This window comes from Camelus dromedarius, chromosome 7 (genome assembly GCF_036321535.1).
Source record: "Camelus dromedarius isolate mCamDro1 chromosome 7, mCamDro1.pat, whole genome shotgun sequence".
Taxonomy (NCBI): domain Eukaryota; kingdom Metazoa; phylum Chordata; class Mammalia; order Artiodactyla; family Camelidae; genus Camelus; species Camelus dromedarius.
This window is the reverse complement of record NC_087442.1, coordinates 21,558,598-21,577,891: the sequence shown is the minus strand read 5'-3', so window position 1 is coordinate 21,577,891 and position 19,294 is coordinate 21,558,598. Positions and strand designations below refer to the sequence as shown.

The 19,294-nt window shown below is 48.3% G+C and overlaps 1 protein-coding gene across 1 annotated transcript in view; it reads left to right on the top strand.

Moving 5' to 3' along the window:
* Window positions 1–19,294, top strand: part of SND1 (staphylococcal nuclease and tudor domain containing 1) — a 379,791-nt gene that overhangs the window by 277,923 nt on the left and 82,574 nt on the right. Inside the window, exon 16 of the mRNA XM_010975627.3 lies at window positions 7,126–7,235. Coding sequence (XP_010973929.1) covers window positions 7,126–7,235 — 110 coding nt within the window. The remainder of the gene's footprint in view (window positions 1–7,125; window positions 7,236–19,294) is intronic.

The window sequence follows — 19,294 nt, the reverse complement described above, 5'->3', positions numbered from 1 at the left end:
AACCCCATAGTCATCTCCACACTAAGTTTTTCCGATACTTCATCCAGATTTTCTTTCCCCTAATAATTACACCCCCTATTTTCAGACTAAGTGTTTTCCCTCCTTTTTGTGTTTACACCTTTCAAATATTTGCAGATTGTTATCATGTCACCCTCTTAGTCACCACTTAGCCGAGCTGTACAGATTTAGCACCTTTTATCTTTCCTTTCAAGGCAGGCCTCCCCGCCCCTGAGTCATTTTCTGCCACTCTCTCTAAGTGAGCTGCGGCTTTCTGCACTTCCATATGGCCGCATGGCTTCCTGGAGCTGAGCATGGGGTCACGAGTGGGAATTATTTCCCCCGTTTGCCGTATTGGAAACAACATGATTGCGGTGCTCCAGCCTCAGGTCTCGCTGACATGGCTGGTCGGTGCTGCCCACTTGTTCTCTGTGTATAAACTGCATTGCCCACGTGTGCAAAGACCGGTGGGCCAAGGGGTGTAGCTGTGCTTGCTTTTTCATCGTTGAAGTACGATGTCACAATGGGGACGTGGGATGCCTGTAGTGAGGGATTCTGTCAGCCCCTCTCCTGGTATTTGCGATAGGTCTACAGCCCTGGCCGTTCATAAGCCATTTCTGTCTGTGTATATACTTCCTTCCAGAAGTATTTTTTTAATGCCTTTGGTGGGGGGTGGAATGCATATTTATTTTTATATTTTGTTATCTTTTAATGGAGGTACTAGAAATTGAACCTAGGACCTCGTACATGCTGAGCACACACTCGACCACTGAGCTACTCCCTACCCCACCTTTCCAGAAGTACTTCTCACAAACGTTCATCCAACATATTTGCTGAGGCTCTACAATGCCATGGTGTGCTAAGCAGTGTTTGGATGCTAAAAATAAAATCTGAGGAAGACACAGTACTCACCCTAAGAAACAATTTTTAGTTTTATTTGGGTTGGAAATACTGGATTCTCACATAGCTCGCTTGTGGTGGCAGTTGGGGAGAGAGCAAATTTATGGGAATACCCTTGAAACTCTTAAACAGGATCCAAGGCGAGGTCAGATCCCACAGGTCCTGGAACCCGGAGGGTGATAGTGGGTTGGAGGTGGTTCTAAGGACATCCTGGCAGATCTCCAGTGTTAGCGCTCCAATGATGACGCAGCATACTCCCCTCCCTCCCCCTGCTCCGGATGGGCTAATGTGCACACTGCCCAGTCCAGAGCCCAGAAGGAATCTTTCTCACCTGTTACCATTCATATCTCTTTAGATAGAGCTTTTCTCCCACTGCCAGCCTGACTATAAACGGCCGCCCTTGAATCCAGTGCAGCAGTAGCTCCACCCGCCTTCCCTCCCTCCCTGATTTCTCACCGTCTGCTCTGACCTCCATCTCCAACTTGTGGTGAGAGGAGAGGACAGAAGGCAGGGTCACGTGCTGGAAAACATAGCTGCCTGAGGCTGACCCTTAGCAAGGGACGTGGCAGTGGTGAGCCCCGTGATTGACTTGTCCCGTGCATCCTACCAACCGTCTCCTAGACACTGATGCATCCTCCTGACAGAACCCAGTTCTCACATGTTACTTCTTAGCATCCTGCACCCTACAGGCTGAATGGTAAATTCACTCCCCGTAGCATGCTTTTACCCAATGGCAGAGGAAACTAATGTTGTCATGCTAATCATTAGCAGTCTGTCTTTTTCATCATTGAGTTTTCACCTTCCAACGCTGTGTCGAGCCCGGACTAGGCACTGAGACGTATTTGTGAAATGGAGGGAGGGAAGGAAGGTCTACCAAGGGAACTGTGGTATTTTCAAGTATCCTGAGTACCAGAAGGCAAAGGTGAGGTCTGCATGCCTGCTCTGCCCGCCCCTCACGAATGTCCGATGCAGTAACAAGCACACAGTGGACAAGCAATGAGCACCATCAGCTAATCCTTCCAAGTGGTTAACTGTCTCTACTAGAGTTGTGTTTCCTGCAGCTAATGTCTGGTCTCTTGTTTGCTAGACTCAGTGCCATTGGGAAGCGGTCACTTCTGGCCAAGACAGGTTTGCCACACTCCCCTTTCACTCCCAGGAAAGGAGAAAGCAGCCGTGGTCTGAGCCCAGAGGCTTAATTATCATAAAAGTCAGCATACAGTGTAAAATATTCAGAGATACATGACTCTCTCACATAGCCATCAATAGAATCTCTTATACAGACATTATCGTATCATTGAGAAGAATTTGTACTTCTTGTTCCAGAGCTGACTGACCAAAGCGTTGCCGTTAATTGACCTAGTTAGTCAGTGTCTCTAAATGTGTAATTTCTTTGTAACAGAATGCTCTGATAGCCCAGCATTTTACATTTGAAAGGAGGAACCCTGCACTCCAGGAGTCAAGCCTTGGATGGGGAATCTCAAAGGGGCATAACCCAGATTGAAGGATTTTTATGGCCAGGAGAGGCTGGGGAGCTTCCTTATTTTATAGACAGACAGACCTCGGGGCCTGGAAGGGTTTTATGCTTTGTCAGTGGCTGAGTAGAAACCAGAAATGGTTGTAAGTAGTGACAGATTTTCTCTTTCTAAACCATACGAAACCAGGAAAATTGTCTTTTTTGTGTCTAATAATCTTGACCAACCATCATATCCCAGGAAGCATAGAAAAGATGTGAAAAACAATGGGTTTTACGTAGCCAGGTCGGTCTTGTAGGGCTTGTAAGAGGTCCCAGGGCCTATGGAGCAGATGGGGGTGTGTGTCTTGCCTGCCTTTTCTGTGTCTGCCGGTGGCCAAGTCAGCTGAGAAGCCCCCACAGGGCCTCTCCATTCTGGCACTCTCCTCTCCCTCCCCCAAATATAGGGAAGGAAATGTTCAAGAATATGGGTTTGGGCGTTTTCGTTGTTGTTTTGTTTGTTTGTTTTCTAAAATGCTTTTCATCTGTGAATGGCTTGTCAGTGTCAGGTAAGCCTGGCAGTTGACCTGCACCTGTACGTTGGAAGCACAGCGCGCCTAACCTGTCCTTATCAGCAGGCAGCGCGCGCCTGGATGTTATCAGAAGGCAGCGATTAGTGGTAATACACACAATCCAGAATGGTGGAGTCTTCCCCGCCTTGCTGCAGGGGCATCTGGAAGCCCAGTGGCAGCTCACATCATGTTCACCTTCCTGGGATTCTTCTTTGCTGCCTGTGGGCCTGCCTAGCCTGGCAACTGCAGCCCCCAGTTTACTTTCAGAGAACCCAATTTTCTTCCCCTTGATCCATTTTCTTTAACTTTTTCTTTTGTAAATCCATCATTGTTGGTCACAAAGTGCCCCCCCCCCCGCCCCCGGGACACCAGCCCAGTGCCGGCAGCGGTCATGGGAGTCGGGGCACCGCGAACTGGGTTTCCTTACTAACCAGGCTCTTAGGAAAAGAGGACGCAGTGGGACTCTCCTTGCTAATGGCTCGTCCTTCACCTATTTCAGTCTGAAAACGTTGAACTCTCCAAGAGGGCCGTCAGGGGCCCTCCCCCCACCCATCGCCCCCAGCCTCTGTCTTCACATTTCAGTCTGCACCAGTGTTCTCCAAGCAGTGGGCTTTGCCCCACCAGAGGTCTTCAGTTAATTCATTGTCGTAACCATAGATTTTTTTCGTTAATGAAATAGGGCAGAAGGGAGACAGGGAGTATCACATGCAGTCACGATTCACCACTGTTCTGTGCAAACTTTATTCTATGTTAAGTGTATATACTCATATGTAAGTGTGTGTGGGGGTCATAATAAACATTAAAAGTTTGAAAAACACTCATCTACACAATCCATCTGTATAAGTAGCTTGGCTCATCAAGTTTCTAACACTCAGATATTCTATATTATAAAAACCCTTCCTGCTCTCCTGGCCCCACCTTGGAGCACTGTTCTGATAATAGATTCTGCCTCACCCATCCACCCTGTTTCTGGGTCCCTGTCGTGGTATTCTGCCCAGGGCCCCCTCGTATTGAGGATTTCCCCTGCTGCTCCAGTCCGCCAGTGCCTGGGACTCTTCTGCGTGACAACCCCAGTGCCAGCGGTCCCTCCACTTTACATGCAAACCCCAGCCTGTAGTCCCTGACTCTGCTCACCTACCCACCAAGTAATCAAGTTACCCCAGAGCCCTGCACCTCCTACCTAGTCTCCAGTGTGATTCTGACCCGCTCTGGGTCCAGTGTTGTTCAGCTCCAGAACAGGATGTTTTCTCAGTGACTTCAGCATCTGGCACTACAGTTGAGATTGGCCACTTAGTGGCTTTGTGATTTGGGGCCTTATGTCAATTCATAGTCAAGGATACTGAGTGAATATTCACCTTTCCCCTCTTGGTTCTCCTAGCACTTGCACCTGGGCTTACCTGTCACCTGCTCCTACTGGCTCTGTTTTTAAGATATAACCCCTCTCTACCCTAGTAAGTGGTGTCAGCCAAGCCATACTTGCTCCTGAGCTGAGTTGTGACCTTGAGACAGGTTTTGACAGGGAAGGGGTTTCTTCAGAGGAGACAGGTCAAAGAGTCGTAAGAGTCAGCGCTGTAGAAGAGGAAGTGAATGATAAAAGCAGAGAAAATACTCCTGTTCTCAAGCAACTTTTCTGTTCACTTTCCTTTCTCTTACCTGCCTGCCTGACAGGACTTGATGGGCTTGGATGTGTTTACTTTTTTCATTTAAAGGGCAGGAAAACTCCTCCTTCAGCTCCCTCCTCTTGGAGAACTGGAGCCCAGCTCCTGGAAAGTAGAGGAGCAGGGGACAAAGGCTCTCCTTTCCTTTGCATCCACATGGAGTGCATCCACAGCGGACTTGCTCCTGGAAGAGAATCTGAATCCATTTCAGCTCAACTTGTTGAACTCCCCGGGCTCACTGGGCCATCATGCTTCTCAGTGTGATCACTTGGTGGTCTCCTAGGATTCAGAGAGGGCTGCTGGGGATTTCAGAATACCAAGGAAGTGGCAGGAATAGAGTAGGGACATCTGCTCAACTTGGGAGGCTGTCCTCTTAGTGGAAACTCTTTCCCCCAGTCCCAGTGAGTGGCCCTAATCTCCTCCCAGTCCTGGTCCCCAGTTCACAGCAGCAGCACCAACCTCACCCCACTTCTGTCCCATCCACGTGGCTGCTAAGAGTGACTTGTCTTAGCATTATTTGTGTTTCTGCAACTGTGCTTTATCTATGGTTATGTGGCCAGAAAGTTCAATACAATGGTTTCTCTGACAATTCTATTCCTGCTCAGTTTGCAGATATAAAATGAAGAGTGTTTTTGGCTATTATCATTGTAAAAATCACGGGCTATCTTTCACTCTAGCCCCCATCACTCCTTTCAAGGTTAACCTCAGGCTTTTTGGCTCTATGAGTTTATTGATGTCTTTTTCAAGAATAAGTTCCACTTTTCCCTGACAGCCTGCCACTGAGGTGCTGGGATGGAGTGAGGCAGCCCTGGTGATCTTACCCGTGTGACACGTGGGTGGGGCCTTCTCTGTGGAATGGGGAGTTGTAGGTGGGAGAATGGTCCTGGCCACCAGCTCAGGCTGCTCTCCTCCTGCCGTTTCTCTCCTGATGCTGTACTCCCGGTCTAACGTTCTGTTTGATGTCGTGTATTCCTTTTTTGAGGCCTGGAGGCTTGGGGAAAAAGCTCTGTTCTTGAGCTTCTGAAAACCCAGAGTATAAACTATTACCTCTCCTCTGAGCTTTATGACCTTGAATCGGTGCTGTGGCCAGAAACATGAGCAGCCACCTGGCTTCCTCCATAAGGGATGTACCTTCTGTCCCAGCAGTGGTGGCCCCCCTTCTCCCAGAGGCTCCCGGCAGGTGTTTGCAGTAGCCTAGACGCCCTGCTGCCCCGCCTGCCGCATCTTTTGTAACTTCATCTTAGGCTCTTTGTAAATGCACAGTGTCACCTTCTAGTCCTGCCTTATTGCAGCAGGAGAGACCCGCCATGACTGAGAGACATGGGCACTAAATGCTGGCTCTCCCGTATTTGATCATTTTCATCTCCTAGGTCTCTAGCCTAGTTCAGGTTTCCGCTTCATGATTACAGCTGCAGTGTGACTGTTTTGAAATACCTGTAAGTCTAATTCAGACATAAAAATGTGACATATTCCATGCCCTGTCACAGATAACCACTGTTAGTGATAAATATTTGCAAAATGAATGACTGAATCAAAAAAGACCTTAAAGTCCATCTACTTTGGTTAGTGAGCATCTATACTGTGTAAAATACTGTCCTTGGATACATAGGAGTGTAAGTGTGTCCTCAGGAATCTCCCAGGCTCGTTTGTGGAGCAAAAGATGACAGGTTTTGAGTGTGGGTTATTTCTAAGAGTGTTAATGTTAATATTGATACAATAATGAGAGCTAAATGGATTGAACCTTTCCATGTGTCAGGCATGGTTCTAAGTATTTTACATAATAATTTGCCGCAGTTCACCCAACAGCCGTGTGAAGTAATTGTATTAAGCCAATTTTGCCAATAGGATGACTGAGGCTTTGCATGGCTCTGTAATTTGGCCAAGGTCACAAATCTAGTAAGTGATAGTTAGGATGTGAAGCCAGGTCTGTCTCATACTTGATCAGTATTCTGTTTTTTTCTGTCTCTCCTTCTGAATGAAAAACTGATGGCACTGCTGTCCCACACATAGCCAGAGGACAGAGGGGGAAGCTTATTTGAAGAGGAAAATGACACTGAGTTAACACTTTTGAATTGGATGTGAAAGTCAGATAGTAAAGAGGAAATGTCTGGGAGTCAGCTGGAATGGCTCTTAGGAGGCGGAATGGCGGAGGATATCAGTATAATTTCGGTAAGAGAGCCATTGACGTAAATGATCTGTAAAGTGGTAAGGCTCTAAGACTGCCAGCAGCGGGGAGTGCAAGATGAGCATTCAGCCCACCTTGGGTGTATGTGTGCGCATGTTTCCCACGTACCTGTCTGGAACTCCCTGAACTGTTAACAGTTCCCAGGTGCTGTGACTGACATCCCTGCTCGGTAGTTGCTGCTGTGGTCACGTTAGTGTTTCTCACCTCAGGCGAACTGAAACTCCTCTGCTTGTACCACTACCGCTGCCCTGTCTCACGGGGCAGCATTCTGACCTAATGCCTATCTCATTAGAAGTGTCATCCTTGCTGGACACCAGGCCTCGTGGGCCCCTTCTCATCACCAATTCTTTTCTCCCGACACAGGCATCGAATGCCCCAGGGGAGCCCGAAACCTCCCAGGCCTGGTGCAGGAGGGAGAGCCGTTCAGTGAGGAAGCAACGCTTTTCACCAAGGAACTGGTGCTGCAGCGAGAGGTAGGACATCTTTCAGTTGCTTCTTGTATAAGGAGGAGGTAGGACCCGGGCTCACTTGGTCTCATGTTTCTCCGCCGTGTCGGAGACCAGTCTGCCACTCTCCCCGGTGCTCAGCCTCCCACATCCGTGACCCATTCTGTGTCTGCCCACATCCTGTTCCTTGAGCCCTGTTTCACTGGCCAGCCGCCCTCCGGCTGCTCCCCACTGTGGGTGTCCTGGGACGCGTGGTGAACACCAGGCCGGCCCAGCCAGGCCCCTGATGCAGAGAGCCTGCAGCCTGCAGTCTCCTCCTTGGCGAATTAGCCTGAGCTGCCTGCCTCCAGCTGGATTTGGAAGCTTGACTAACCCTGTCAGGGGCCAATTTTCTTTGAACATTTATTTGTATCTTTGAGTAATTGCATTTTCTGTAGCGGGTTTTCTGACTTAATTTAATTGTATTTCTATTGCTGCCTGTTGGGCTGGCTCTCGCAGGCAGGAGTCGGGCTCCTCAGCTACCATGGTGCCCATCTACCTGCTAATTTTTATCAACCTTCATCACCAGAGCCATCTTCTTTCCAGGAGTATGCCAGTCACTCATCCTGCTAGGTGGGCACAAAAAAGGAACAGTGGGGGAGAGTGCTGGGCTGAGGCTTAGGATTTTAGATCTGCCTTTTTCCCTCACTTCTTTTACAATCAAATCCATGGGATACCGCCAGCTTTTATGCAGTATCATAATACGCACCGAGTGAAAAAGATGATGGGGGTCTTAGAGGTTATCTCGCTCGTGGGTCTTTGTAGGTTCTTGAGAGCAGGTGTGTGGGCATCTTCGGGATGGTGAGTGATATAGATACCTGGGTATGAGTTCCAGCATCTCTCATTTTTATCTGAATGGCCAGTGAATATGTTAGGGGAGGGACTTAACCCCCCCAATTGTCTCATCAGTCTCATGTTGCCCTGTATTTTGTTTGTGGTAAGATGCATTTGTTGGTAAAGAAGAAACCCTTATGTTGGCATGCAGGGTGTCTTCCCTCCACCCCCACATTTTGTAACTGCACAACTAAGTTGAATTGTTAACAGTTAAAGATAACCTCCCGCTGGAGAGGTATTTCCAGAATCCAAGCACTCCCGTTGTCTGTCAGTAGCTGTTGAAATTTTTGACGTGGCACAAGAATTAGGTTGAAGGGGCAGATATTTTAGAGTTTCCCTCTGTGTAATAATCCTTTGGGTAATGAACCACAGAGCAGTTTCATGTTGGAAAAGGCAGGTGAGTCCACTCAAGGTCATGCTCCAGAGGGAGCAGGAATAGATGTTTGTCTGTTTGTCGTGCTTCGGGTGGAGGGAGGAAAGCCTGTCGTTGGGCTGCCTCAGACCTTCGTTAGTAACATCCTCATCACTTCCGACCTAAACCACATTTCTGTTTTGCCTCAGATTTCTCACCATAGTCCTCTCCCTGTTGTTTCACTTCTCCTGAAGCCTCTTTCCCTTCCTCTTACAACTCTTGTTTCCCCAGCCACTTTTCTTTCTGACTATGTGTCTCGCCCACTGGTATCCAGAAGCACAAGGGAGTCAAAGAGAATACTGACCACTGAAAGGAGTGAGTGGCCCAAAGCTCTTTTACTCTCTCATGGTTATTATGACCGTACCTTTGTCTGTGTATTTGCTGATATTTGATTGTTGAAAAAGAAAAAGCTTTCCCCATCTTCTCTGACGCCCCTGGCATGTGAGTAAGTCTGCAGATCCTTAGTCTAATCCAAACTTGATATTTATCTTTCTTGGTTGTAGTGTCCTGATCTCTCGTGGCTGTAAGTTGGGGCCTCTTGATAAAGAACTTTTCTGCATTTTTTTAGCTACTTATATGACTAGTTAGGCTGACTGTTTTGAAAGGTCTTTATCCAGAGGAAGGATGAGTCTGGCCTAGACAAAGGATAACGTGGGATTTTGACTCTAGGAACCAGTTACAGCCTATTTTCCTGGGCATTTCCCCTCATATAATGTATGAAAACGCTTTTCTGAACAGTGTAGAAATGGAGAGGTTTTGTTCTGTTATAGGTTTATTACTTAACTTTTACCTGTGTCACACCTTCATTTTCATTCCTGAAGTTGCCTTCTTCCCCCTACCCCTAAGGACTGGTACTCAGGTGCAGAGGTCCTTCCCACCCTTTGGAGAAAGGACAGTGCGGTCGCGTGGGCCCACAGCTTCCCACCTCACAGAGCTCTTACCTTCAGGGCAGGCTCCGTGTGGGGTGCCGCCAGAGAGCCCTGCTGGGGCCGGGCCGCTGCTGAGATGGCTGCAGGCGAGCAGGTCTTCTTTCCTTGTGCCTGTTCCCTTGATAATCAGGTTGCGCTCAGGTCCTCATGTGTTGTGAAGATGTGAGTGTCCCTGACCCTATCCCGTCCCTCCTCTTGAAATTTTTTCATCTTATTTTTGACCAGGATTTCTCTACCCCCTCTTTTCCCAGTAACTGCTTTTCCCAGTGACTATAAATCTGCTATATCATACAGAAAAGGAGAAACACACAGATCTCATGATTTCACGGCACCTCCTGCGTCCCTTGTGTGACCCCCCATAGGTATCTCCATCAAGTTGGACTCAGGAACCCATAGGCTGACTTGAAGAGGACTATGTAATGGACACTGTCCCTAGGTCAGCCCCTGCTGGGGAGCAGGCAGAAAGCTGGGGCACAGGACACCTGGCTCAGAAAACTGACTCCCTGTTTATGAAGTGCGTCGTCTCAGCTTTGGGTAGATGGAGCAGGAATTGCTGCCTGCGTCTTTCTCTGTTTTGGGTGAAGACAGACTTGTAGTCTTTCCACCCCACGTCCTCACGTGGAGCCTGCACTGCCTCACACGAGACTCTTTCCATTGCACGTGGGCCCCGTGATCTGGAGACCTGAGAGCCTTGCTTGCAGAAATGTGTTTTACAGTGACACTGGTCTGGACAGAGCGCCTGACGTTTCTGACCATCACTCAGCTCATTTTCCTGAGTGTCTCCCCTGCCACCTTTCATTGCCTCTCTTCTTTTTCTCCCTCTTGCTCCATGGTCCTAGTCCTCAGCCATTGGTTCCCGTTGGCTTTTGTTCCTTTCCCTGAGTCAGGAGTCTGGGAGGACTGTTCCAGGTCAGTGGTCTTGGTGTTCTGGTGGTGCTGCCAGCTTCAGGGCGAGAACAGTAAGCTAGACACCATGTTGTTACCTGATTCTCTTTGTGACCTTGAAGGCCAAAGCAACCAGAGAACTCACAGAGGACTCCAACAGTTCTTCCCAGCCTCACTCAGTTGGTATGTAGCCACATTGGGCAAATCCACCCAACTGCCAGTTTTTGTAAATAAAGCTTTATTGAAACACAGCCACACTAACCTTTTCATGTACTGTCTATGGCTCCTTTCATGTTATAACTGCAGAGTTGAGCAGTTACAACAGGATATATGGCTCACAAAGCCTAAAACATTTACTGTCTTGTTATCAAAAATGTTTGCTGACCCTGCTGTGCAGGGTTTGCCGAGTTGGGTTTAAATGGCCCGGTACAGCCCTGAAAATGAGTCTGTCCTTGTGTCCCCTGCCTTTGAGTCTGGGTTACTTCTGGACCACAGAATGTGAGATCATTGTGTCCCATTGGATGGCATGTGCTTGGTGATGCCCCCTTTTCCAGGCACCCCACCCCCACCCCCCATACAGCTGCCTCTTTCAGGCAATTCCTTGCCACCCTGACAAGGACAGGAAGATGTGGTGTAATCTCCCAGATGGGGAATTGTGTCCGTTGCTGGCATCTTCCCAGAAGTAGTGGTGAGGAAGAGCATTAGCTAACCGGCTTAAAAGTGCAAACTCCGAGATTTTCACACTCCAGTTATCATGTGGTCCTGGGTAAGTGATTCCTTCCTGCCCTGGCATTCCTGTCTAAAACATTGATCCAGCGATCCCAAGCCACCCTCTTCCTTTTTGAGGCCCTTCCCATGAATAAAACATTGTTTGGGGATCTCTGCACACCATCGTGTCGGAGGGCCAGCTAGCCAGCACTCACTCCCTGACCAGCTGCTGCCCCTACGGCGCTGTGGTCGCTGTTAGGACAACCTGCGCTTTCAGAGAGGGGGCCCTAAGGTATTATTAAAAGATCAGGGCTGCCACTGAACCCTCTTCCCAGTCCCAGGCTGTAGCCTCGAGGTGCTGTTCCTTGGGGTGAGGGGCAGGGTGTATGGAGATTTGGGGATCATTTACAAGGCCTTCCTCAATGACCCCTTTGTCCTCTCTGAGATCGCCAAAATTGCCCTCTGCTGCTGCCTGGAAAATGACATCCTCGTGCTGGACAGCGAGCTGAAAACTCCGGCTGCTGCCCTGACCTATTTCCCTTCTTCCTGCTGGCATCAGTAAGGGAGGATGTCCCCCTGGGGAGCTCATTCTGCAGGCTACAGTGGCCAAGGCACAGCCCTGGATTCCCTTCCTCCCACTACCCCTGCTTTTCTAAAAACAAAAATGCATAAAAGCATCACAAGGAACTGTTGTGGTTTGAAGAACAAGTATTTATGTTTCAAAGAAAAATGGACTTAGCAGTCAATAGCGATGTATATTTATGGAGGGGGTTGGAAGGGAAGTAGTTCCTTCTCCTTTGTTTTAGCACCAAGTGTGCTGTGTCTTGTCTGAAAAAGAAATTGGTCTAAGCAGTCACTGTTGATCTAAATCTGTTTTCCCCCATGCCCTCTGTCTTACCCCCCAAGTGCAGCGGCACATACCCTCACCCTTCCCACTCCCATCTGTCTGTGTGGGCCCCTTCCCTGTCCAGGAGACACGTGGGAGGAGGCATAGTGGCCAAGTTGTATCTCTGGATCAAAGCGATGAGGGTAGTTCGAACCCCAGGGAAGTCCCTCAGGGTGGAGGACCCCCACTGCTCCCTAACGCTCCATCAGTGCCATTCCCCCGGTAGCCCTCGCTGAGCTGGGAATAATAACCCACTGGAAATGCAAGCCAGCTGCCCAGCGATGTTTGCACAGAAACACCCTGGTCTAGATTATCTCTGCCACTGTCCAGGAAGAGGGGATGCCATACAGCCAGCTTTCTGAGTGGCTCTCCTGTCCCATGAGGTCTTAAGGCTATTCGAGGGCTAAGGCTTTTCTCACCTCCCCACACATGCTTGACAGCTCATCACCCACCAGTGGTCTTTCAATCTGTTTTCCATTTAAGGCTATTTTCTTTGAAGGGGGCTCTGGTAAAGACTTTGTCTTAATAGTGATCAAACTTTCATTTTATATAGCATTTTCTGGTGTAAGAGTGCTTTCACACATACAGTATTTTGTTTTAATCTCACAGTAAACGTATAAGAGAAATATTATCCCCTGTTTTACAGTTTTGGAATCTAAGATGCAGAGTGAACTGCCTCTATTCACAAAGCTTATTGTAGAATAAGTCCCCAAACCCAAATGTCTGCATTCCCAATCAGGCGCTTTTTCTCCTAGAATTTTGCCAGTTTTGCTATTAGTAGGTGGTCATTCTTTTTAGCCATGTTGTGTATTTCTCAACCCTTCAGTATCTGGAACGAATGAATTAGTAAAGGATCTCCCTGGAGGTCCAGCACTGACTCAGTGGGCAGTTCCTGCTGAGGGTGGTTCTGGGAGCTCATGAGACTGCGGAGGGCTCTGAGGAGGCTGCTCATACCATGCCTCCCCGAAGTATTTACTCTCCTCTTGTCAGGCTTCTTAGATCTTTTGACTTCCTGATTCCTCTCTAACTTACCTGGCTTCATTTCAGTTTGATCATGTATATCCACATCTCTGTCACTAATTTTCCTTAAACTCCCCGTTGCCTCTGGGATAAAGACCAGTCTCCTGGGTTTATGTATATCCTTGACTACCTCTCAACTTCGAAAATCGCCACTACTCATTTCATTGCCTGTACGTGATCAGAAGGGACCTTATTGAACTCAAAATTCTCCATTCATAACTTTCCACTCCATTTTTCCCATCCCTTACCCCACATCAGCTTACTGTCTCTACCCAGTATATAAACCATTCCCCTCCTGTGCTCTCTGTTCTTCCCTGTCCTTCAAGATGCACCTCCTCCTCCAGGAAGCCCTTCCTGGATCTCTCAGGCTGGGAGAGATGACCTTCCTTCAGTCTCAAACGCCTTGTGCATACATGCATCTGTCATGTACTGGCCAACGAGGTTGAAGGCATCTGTCTGTGTTGGCTTCCCCACTAGATTGGTCGCTCCTCCAGGACAAGAAGCATGCTTTTGTCTTTGTGTTCTCTGTATTCTGCCTAGTGTGTGAGAGCTATGCAATAGATAGATACTCATTAAATCAACTGATTGATTCCCTGTGACCTAATTCTAGAGATCGGGAAGAAGGCCTGTTCTTGTCTTACAGTTTTGGAAAAGTTCTCTAAGCTCAGCCTTTGTGGGGCAGGGAGGAAGTCTGGAATATTGAGGCTGGACACACAGCTGTTAATTGATGAACTTCTCGTTGAAAAAGCCAATTACTAAGACCTGATTGTATGCTTACTATGGGACCCTGACCTCCCTGGGTCTCCTCACCATACAGGTGGGTTATGAGATAATGGTATTTGAGTGTTTTGAAAAACTTTCAATGTTCAACTAGGAAACATTGGTGTCCCTTCACCACTCTCCTGGTACAGGCTACTTGTCTCTTTCCCTCCCTTGTCATTTACCATCCTCTGCTTTGTTGATCTAACTATTAAATGAGGTGAAGGATTTACTTTGAAGTTCAAATTCCTGTTCAGTGGTGGGCTTTAAGCACCGAGTGAATACTAGGCTGTTATCTGCCCACGTACAGGCCCTTGGTTACAGGCTTCCTAACCCTTGCCAAGTAGCTCTAAAAGCTCTGGAAGGAGGGCCCTCAATTCCTGTTCTAGCCCCTAAATGAAAGTGGCATCAAAATGATAAGGTGAGGTCAAAATGAAGAATGTCACATTGCCCTTTGTTCCCCTTCCCTTGGCTGCTGGGTCTCCCCTGTCGGCTTTTAAACTCCTTGGGAGCCAGTCGCCGGTCGCCCTTCCCGAGCAAGCTCAGCAGCGTGCGCTGACGGGAGCCAGCGGAGTGCTGGCTCCAGTGGGATTCCTCTCGGCAAAGCTGCTGGCTCAGCTGGCCGTTGTCTGCTCCCCTATTCTTCTGCTTGGAACTTTCATAGCCAGTCAGGCAGAGAATTGCATCCATTCTTCTGAAATAGCTGCTGGGCCTAATTCTTCACTGGCTTGGCCAAGATCTTATTACCTGTAATTATATCATACAGCCTGACTGGTCCAGGTTTGATAGGCCTCACAGCCCTCCAGAGGCTAATGTTCACATCCCAGGCTGGCTGCTGGGATCCGGAGCAGAATAAGGTTTAGGGCCACAAGAGATTTGGCCTCCTTGGGGCATAGAGGATGTAAGGTCTCGAGGATGTAATTCTGTCCAGAGAAGGAAATCCTTTTCAGTGGAGGGATTCTTCCTTTCCCTGGGGAATTGGTCCCACTACTGTAAACTCTTCCTTAAGAGACTTGAGTGTTTTCCCTGACAGTTCAATCTGGTTCTTCTTACTATTTCTACCAGTAAAAGGAAATTAGACGTGTAGTCATTTCTTCCACAAGTAGATGCCTTGGCGATGCCAAGACAGTCCCTGGCACTGATTTTTCCTTTCCATCTCCAGTTCTAACCACATGAGTCCCAGGATAGAGCTGTGAAAGGCTCAAACCTGACTTCCTCTTGCATCTTTCTGCTAGAATGGTCCACGGTACTTACTTTGAACCTTATCTAAATTGAGGCCTGGAAATGAGTATAGTGGGCAGGGTTTGCCATTGGAGAATGCATTTACTGGTTCACGAACAGATTGTCACTACAAACGTAAGGTCGTGAAAAATCCTTCAGACAGAGCCTTGCCAAGCAGCACCCCTGCCTCCTCTGGTGTTTGATACTGTCTGCCTGCCTGACATAAAACAGTGCTCTTTATGAACCATCCCTGTGGAAACCGGCTATTGCCAGGCACGTTCGGCCTCCCGGTCTCCCTTCTGTAGAGCTGCAGAGAGCCTCTGACCCGAACAGATGGAGAATTGCCATCAGGAGGTGAGAGAGAGCGCTGGACTCCTCCAAGGGGAGGCCTGTGCCAGGTGAACTGGGTGCCATTTATTTTAATTTAAGTTTCTCTTACCTCTTCAGTCATCCTGGGTATTCACCGCTTCTTAAGCTTTGGTTAGAATTCTCTTTTTAAAAAAGAAAAAAGCCAGGGGGTTGGGGGAGAAGCTAACATTCTCAATTACAAAGGGCTGAAGGAGAGGGACTCAGAATCTGTGTCTTTCAGATGAAATCCCTTATTATGAAATCTGTCCACTTCTTTCTGGAAGCCTAATTTGGAAAATAGTTCTAGTTCATTAATACCTTTAGATCATATTTACTTTTTGCACAAAAGGCGGCCCCAGACAGATAAGCCCCGCCCTGTTTCCAGAAGAGCTTCGCATCCGCCCCAGGCACCCCAGCCCACGCCCACGGAGACTTGGGTGTGAGCTTTCATGCCGGCATATTTGGGGGTCTTCAGGCCTCATGCCTCCCTGTTCTGTTTGTCTTAACTATTCCCAGACAAACCTGCTGCCTGAATATTAATAATTTCCCCTTGGAATTAGATAATTCAGCTGATTTCATTTGAAAACACAGCTCCTAATAGACAATAGCAGGGCCACTGGAGCTGCCGGCAAGGAGGAAGCAGACTGTGGACTGCGTTTGCCCTCCAGGTAGTGCTGACGTTCTGGTGCTGGTCGTGCGACTCCCCCAAGGACGCAGGCGGGCCTGTTCCGCTGGATGAGCCAACCTTCACCCTGCCCGCTTCTTGTCATTAGCGTGCCCACTCCCTGCACCTGCCGCCAAGGACTGCACGAGATCTTCTGGGTTCTACACCTGGCTCTGTTGATGAACTTGCTGCTTGCCGCTCCACCCGTGACAGTCTCTGGTCAGCTGAACTTAAATGGATTTTGAAAATGAAAGTGACCAATGGTCTGTTATGAAATGCACTGGTGCATGAAATAAGATTATGAGCAGGCTTGAGAATTACCAGTGGAGATCCCCTAACCTGGTCTGAACAACATGTGTCACATTTTCAGGGAGGATAAGCTCATTCTTAGACCCCTCACCAGAACATTTAAGGACAAGTTTCCCTTCCTGGTCACTTCACTTCTGTTAGTAACATGTGCAGCATCAGACCTGGGTTCTCATTCCAGCATCACCATTTACTGTGTGACCTTGGACACGATCCTTAGCCTCTCTAAAACCAGGGCAATCTTGATGCATAGTAGAATTCAACACAAACTGTGCCCCTGGGGTGGTGTGATGCAGCTGTCCTGCTAAACTTAATTGCGTCACCTACAACGAAGGTACCTTCTCTGTAGGGTCATTGTGGAAATAATGTATTTGTGTATTGTGCCCAGCACTGGTGCTCTGATAGTAAACAGTGAGCAACAGTTCATAGCATCATTTTTATTATGAGTCAGAATTCTGTTGGGATTTAGCTAAAAATCTAGGATGAGAACTTGATTGAGGACAAACTGCTATACCCAGAGTAGGCAGGGGTGCTGGGCATAGGCATATGTGTTAGGAGCCTTTAAGCAGAATGAGGGGTCAGCCAGTCTCTCTTCTACAAAGTAAGATAAAAGTCAGGGTCTCTGCCGCTGCTTCTGCGTCATCCTGCACGTGAGAACAGCTGCTTCCTAGGCAGTGTCCTGTCCAGTGGGAAAACTAATTCTGAGAAGTCCTGAACCTGCACATGGAGCCTCTTCTAGACTTGACAATGGACAGGTAAGCCAGCCCTCACCATGGAGAGGGAAGCCACGTGGACACACGCCCCATGGACATCTAAGGAAGAGTGGCTTGAGGATCTGTGCCAGGTGCTCACACTGCCATGGGGGGTTTGGAGGATGATCTGCCAACACCGTGGGCTCTCCATGCTTTCTGATTTTACACTGGACTGTGACCTTGCTCATTTCCCAGTATCACTGGGACTTGAAAATGAGGGCTACGTGGATGACTTATCTAGAGCTGGGCTAGTCCATGCTTCCTCATCTGATCCTCTGATAATGAAGCAGTGCTCTTTTTTGTCCCCATACTACCTGACCGTGACCACAGTAGCCAAAGATTGCCATGAGTTTATCTTTGGAAGAGAGTGGAGTGCCAGGGATGAGCCTCTGAAAGAAAGATCTACGTGTTAGCCAGGATTGAAAGGGACAAGAAAAGGACCCCAAGGTGAATCCTTTGGGACGCTCGCTGCAGCAAGAACAAAAGCTATCCTTCTGAGGCAGGAATGGAAAGTGGAATTGGAAGCTGCTGCACCGTGTCATTTTTCTCTCCACGTTAACATGATGCCTTCCTCTTCCCCCTTTCCCTTCTCTTAATGCAGTGGAATTCTTTGTGATGGTCGCTAGGAAAGGATCTTGGCACTGAATGTATACCCAGAGGTGGAAGATCATGCAAAGACCAACAGGTTCCTCCTTTCCCAACCAGAGCCCTGCAGGGGCCACTGTACTTCAGAAGTCTCTATGTGCTCACAGTGCTGGGATGCTGGGATGCTGTTACCGCTCCAGTAAAATAAGTCTGAAACCACTGACCCAGGATTTTTATAGCAGTGTTGCAACCTTGTATGAGGAAATGCAACAAATAGTCCATTACCACTGATTGGATATGGATTTTTGGCCTGGCTACTTGCCACTTGGTAATTTTAGAATAGGGTCACTTTCGGAATTGGAAGATTCCTTGTAGGAGGATACTGGTGTTTGCTAAATAGTTGTTTCTTATCTTCACGCCCTCTTACAGCCGTGCTCTTGCTCCTGAGTGTGGGGCCGTCTCTGTCTGCCTGGCAGAGGCAGCCAGGGCTCATCCTTCACCGGTTTACAGGGCTGCAGATGTGGCCATTTCCAGCCGCCCAGGGTGCACTTCACCACTTCCTCCTTCTAATCTCAGCACTTCCACTCTAAACACATCAGCAGCTTTGTAACTTGTATTTTATTTTGCTCTACGTTTTGGCCCTTCAGGTATTTGTGGGAGGGACGTGGGGAGACTGGCGAACTGTATTGTCATTGATTTCAGCATTACAGAATTACACCCTGAGTCACTGTCTCTGGAGAATGATTTAAGCCAGAGTGCCAAGAGCATCCTGAAGGGCTCACTGCTTTCACACGTGGGTTTTTATGGTTGGGTTCTGCTTTGTATTTGGTATGTGACTGCCTGCCTTGGTTTCACCATCTGCAAAATGGGAGCACTCGGCCCTCCTCAGCCTGGAGGACTCAAAGGCATGATGGTGAGGTTCCTGAGGGGCCTTCAGTTATCCCCACATCTGTAGAGAAGGGTTGCCAGCCCCAGGTGACAGTTAACCACGCACAAGCCAGGGGCTCTGTGTGACCTAGAGAGACCTGCATCTGAATAGTTAGACCGAAACGATGAAACAGCAGAACTGTGTTCGCGGACCCTGAGATCTGAGCGTTCTTTACCTCACTAGGCTAACCATGGGCCGAATTTCCCTTTTCTCTCTGCCATACAGTCTGTTACATTGCCTCTTTCTTGACATGACTTTGGTTCTGATAAGCAGTACTTCCTAAACTGCCACTGTCCTGGAGGACTGAACAGTTCTCTGTCTTCCTTGAGGCCACCTGGTTGACTAAGCCCTGAGAATCAGACACTACTTGTATGTCTTCCTGTTGGGGGCTCATGCCCACCTGTGCTGTTTCCGGGTTCACTGGGGAAGCCTCTGTTTACATAAACAGTTGGTCACCTCGCCTGTCTGCAGGTGGTCGTTGTCCCAGGGTTCAGATCTGACCTCTCATCTTTTAATGCTGGCCTCTGATCTTCGTGACCTATCTTTCAGCCCTGAGCATTTCAAAGGACAGGCTTGAACCCCACAAGCCATCATTTTTGTTATCATGAAGTATGAGGCAAGATGGTTTCGGCTTCCTGTCTAGTTTTTATTTTGCCAGTTGACCCACAGGTGGGTGAGTACAGTGGAGCTAGAGATTACTCTCGAAGCATCTGAATCTTGCTTCCTGTACAGAATTTTAGTGAGCTGTTGAGATAGCCTGGCCAAACACCACTAAAGAATGGCAACGTCAGAAATTCATGAAGCCTTGGG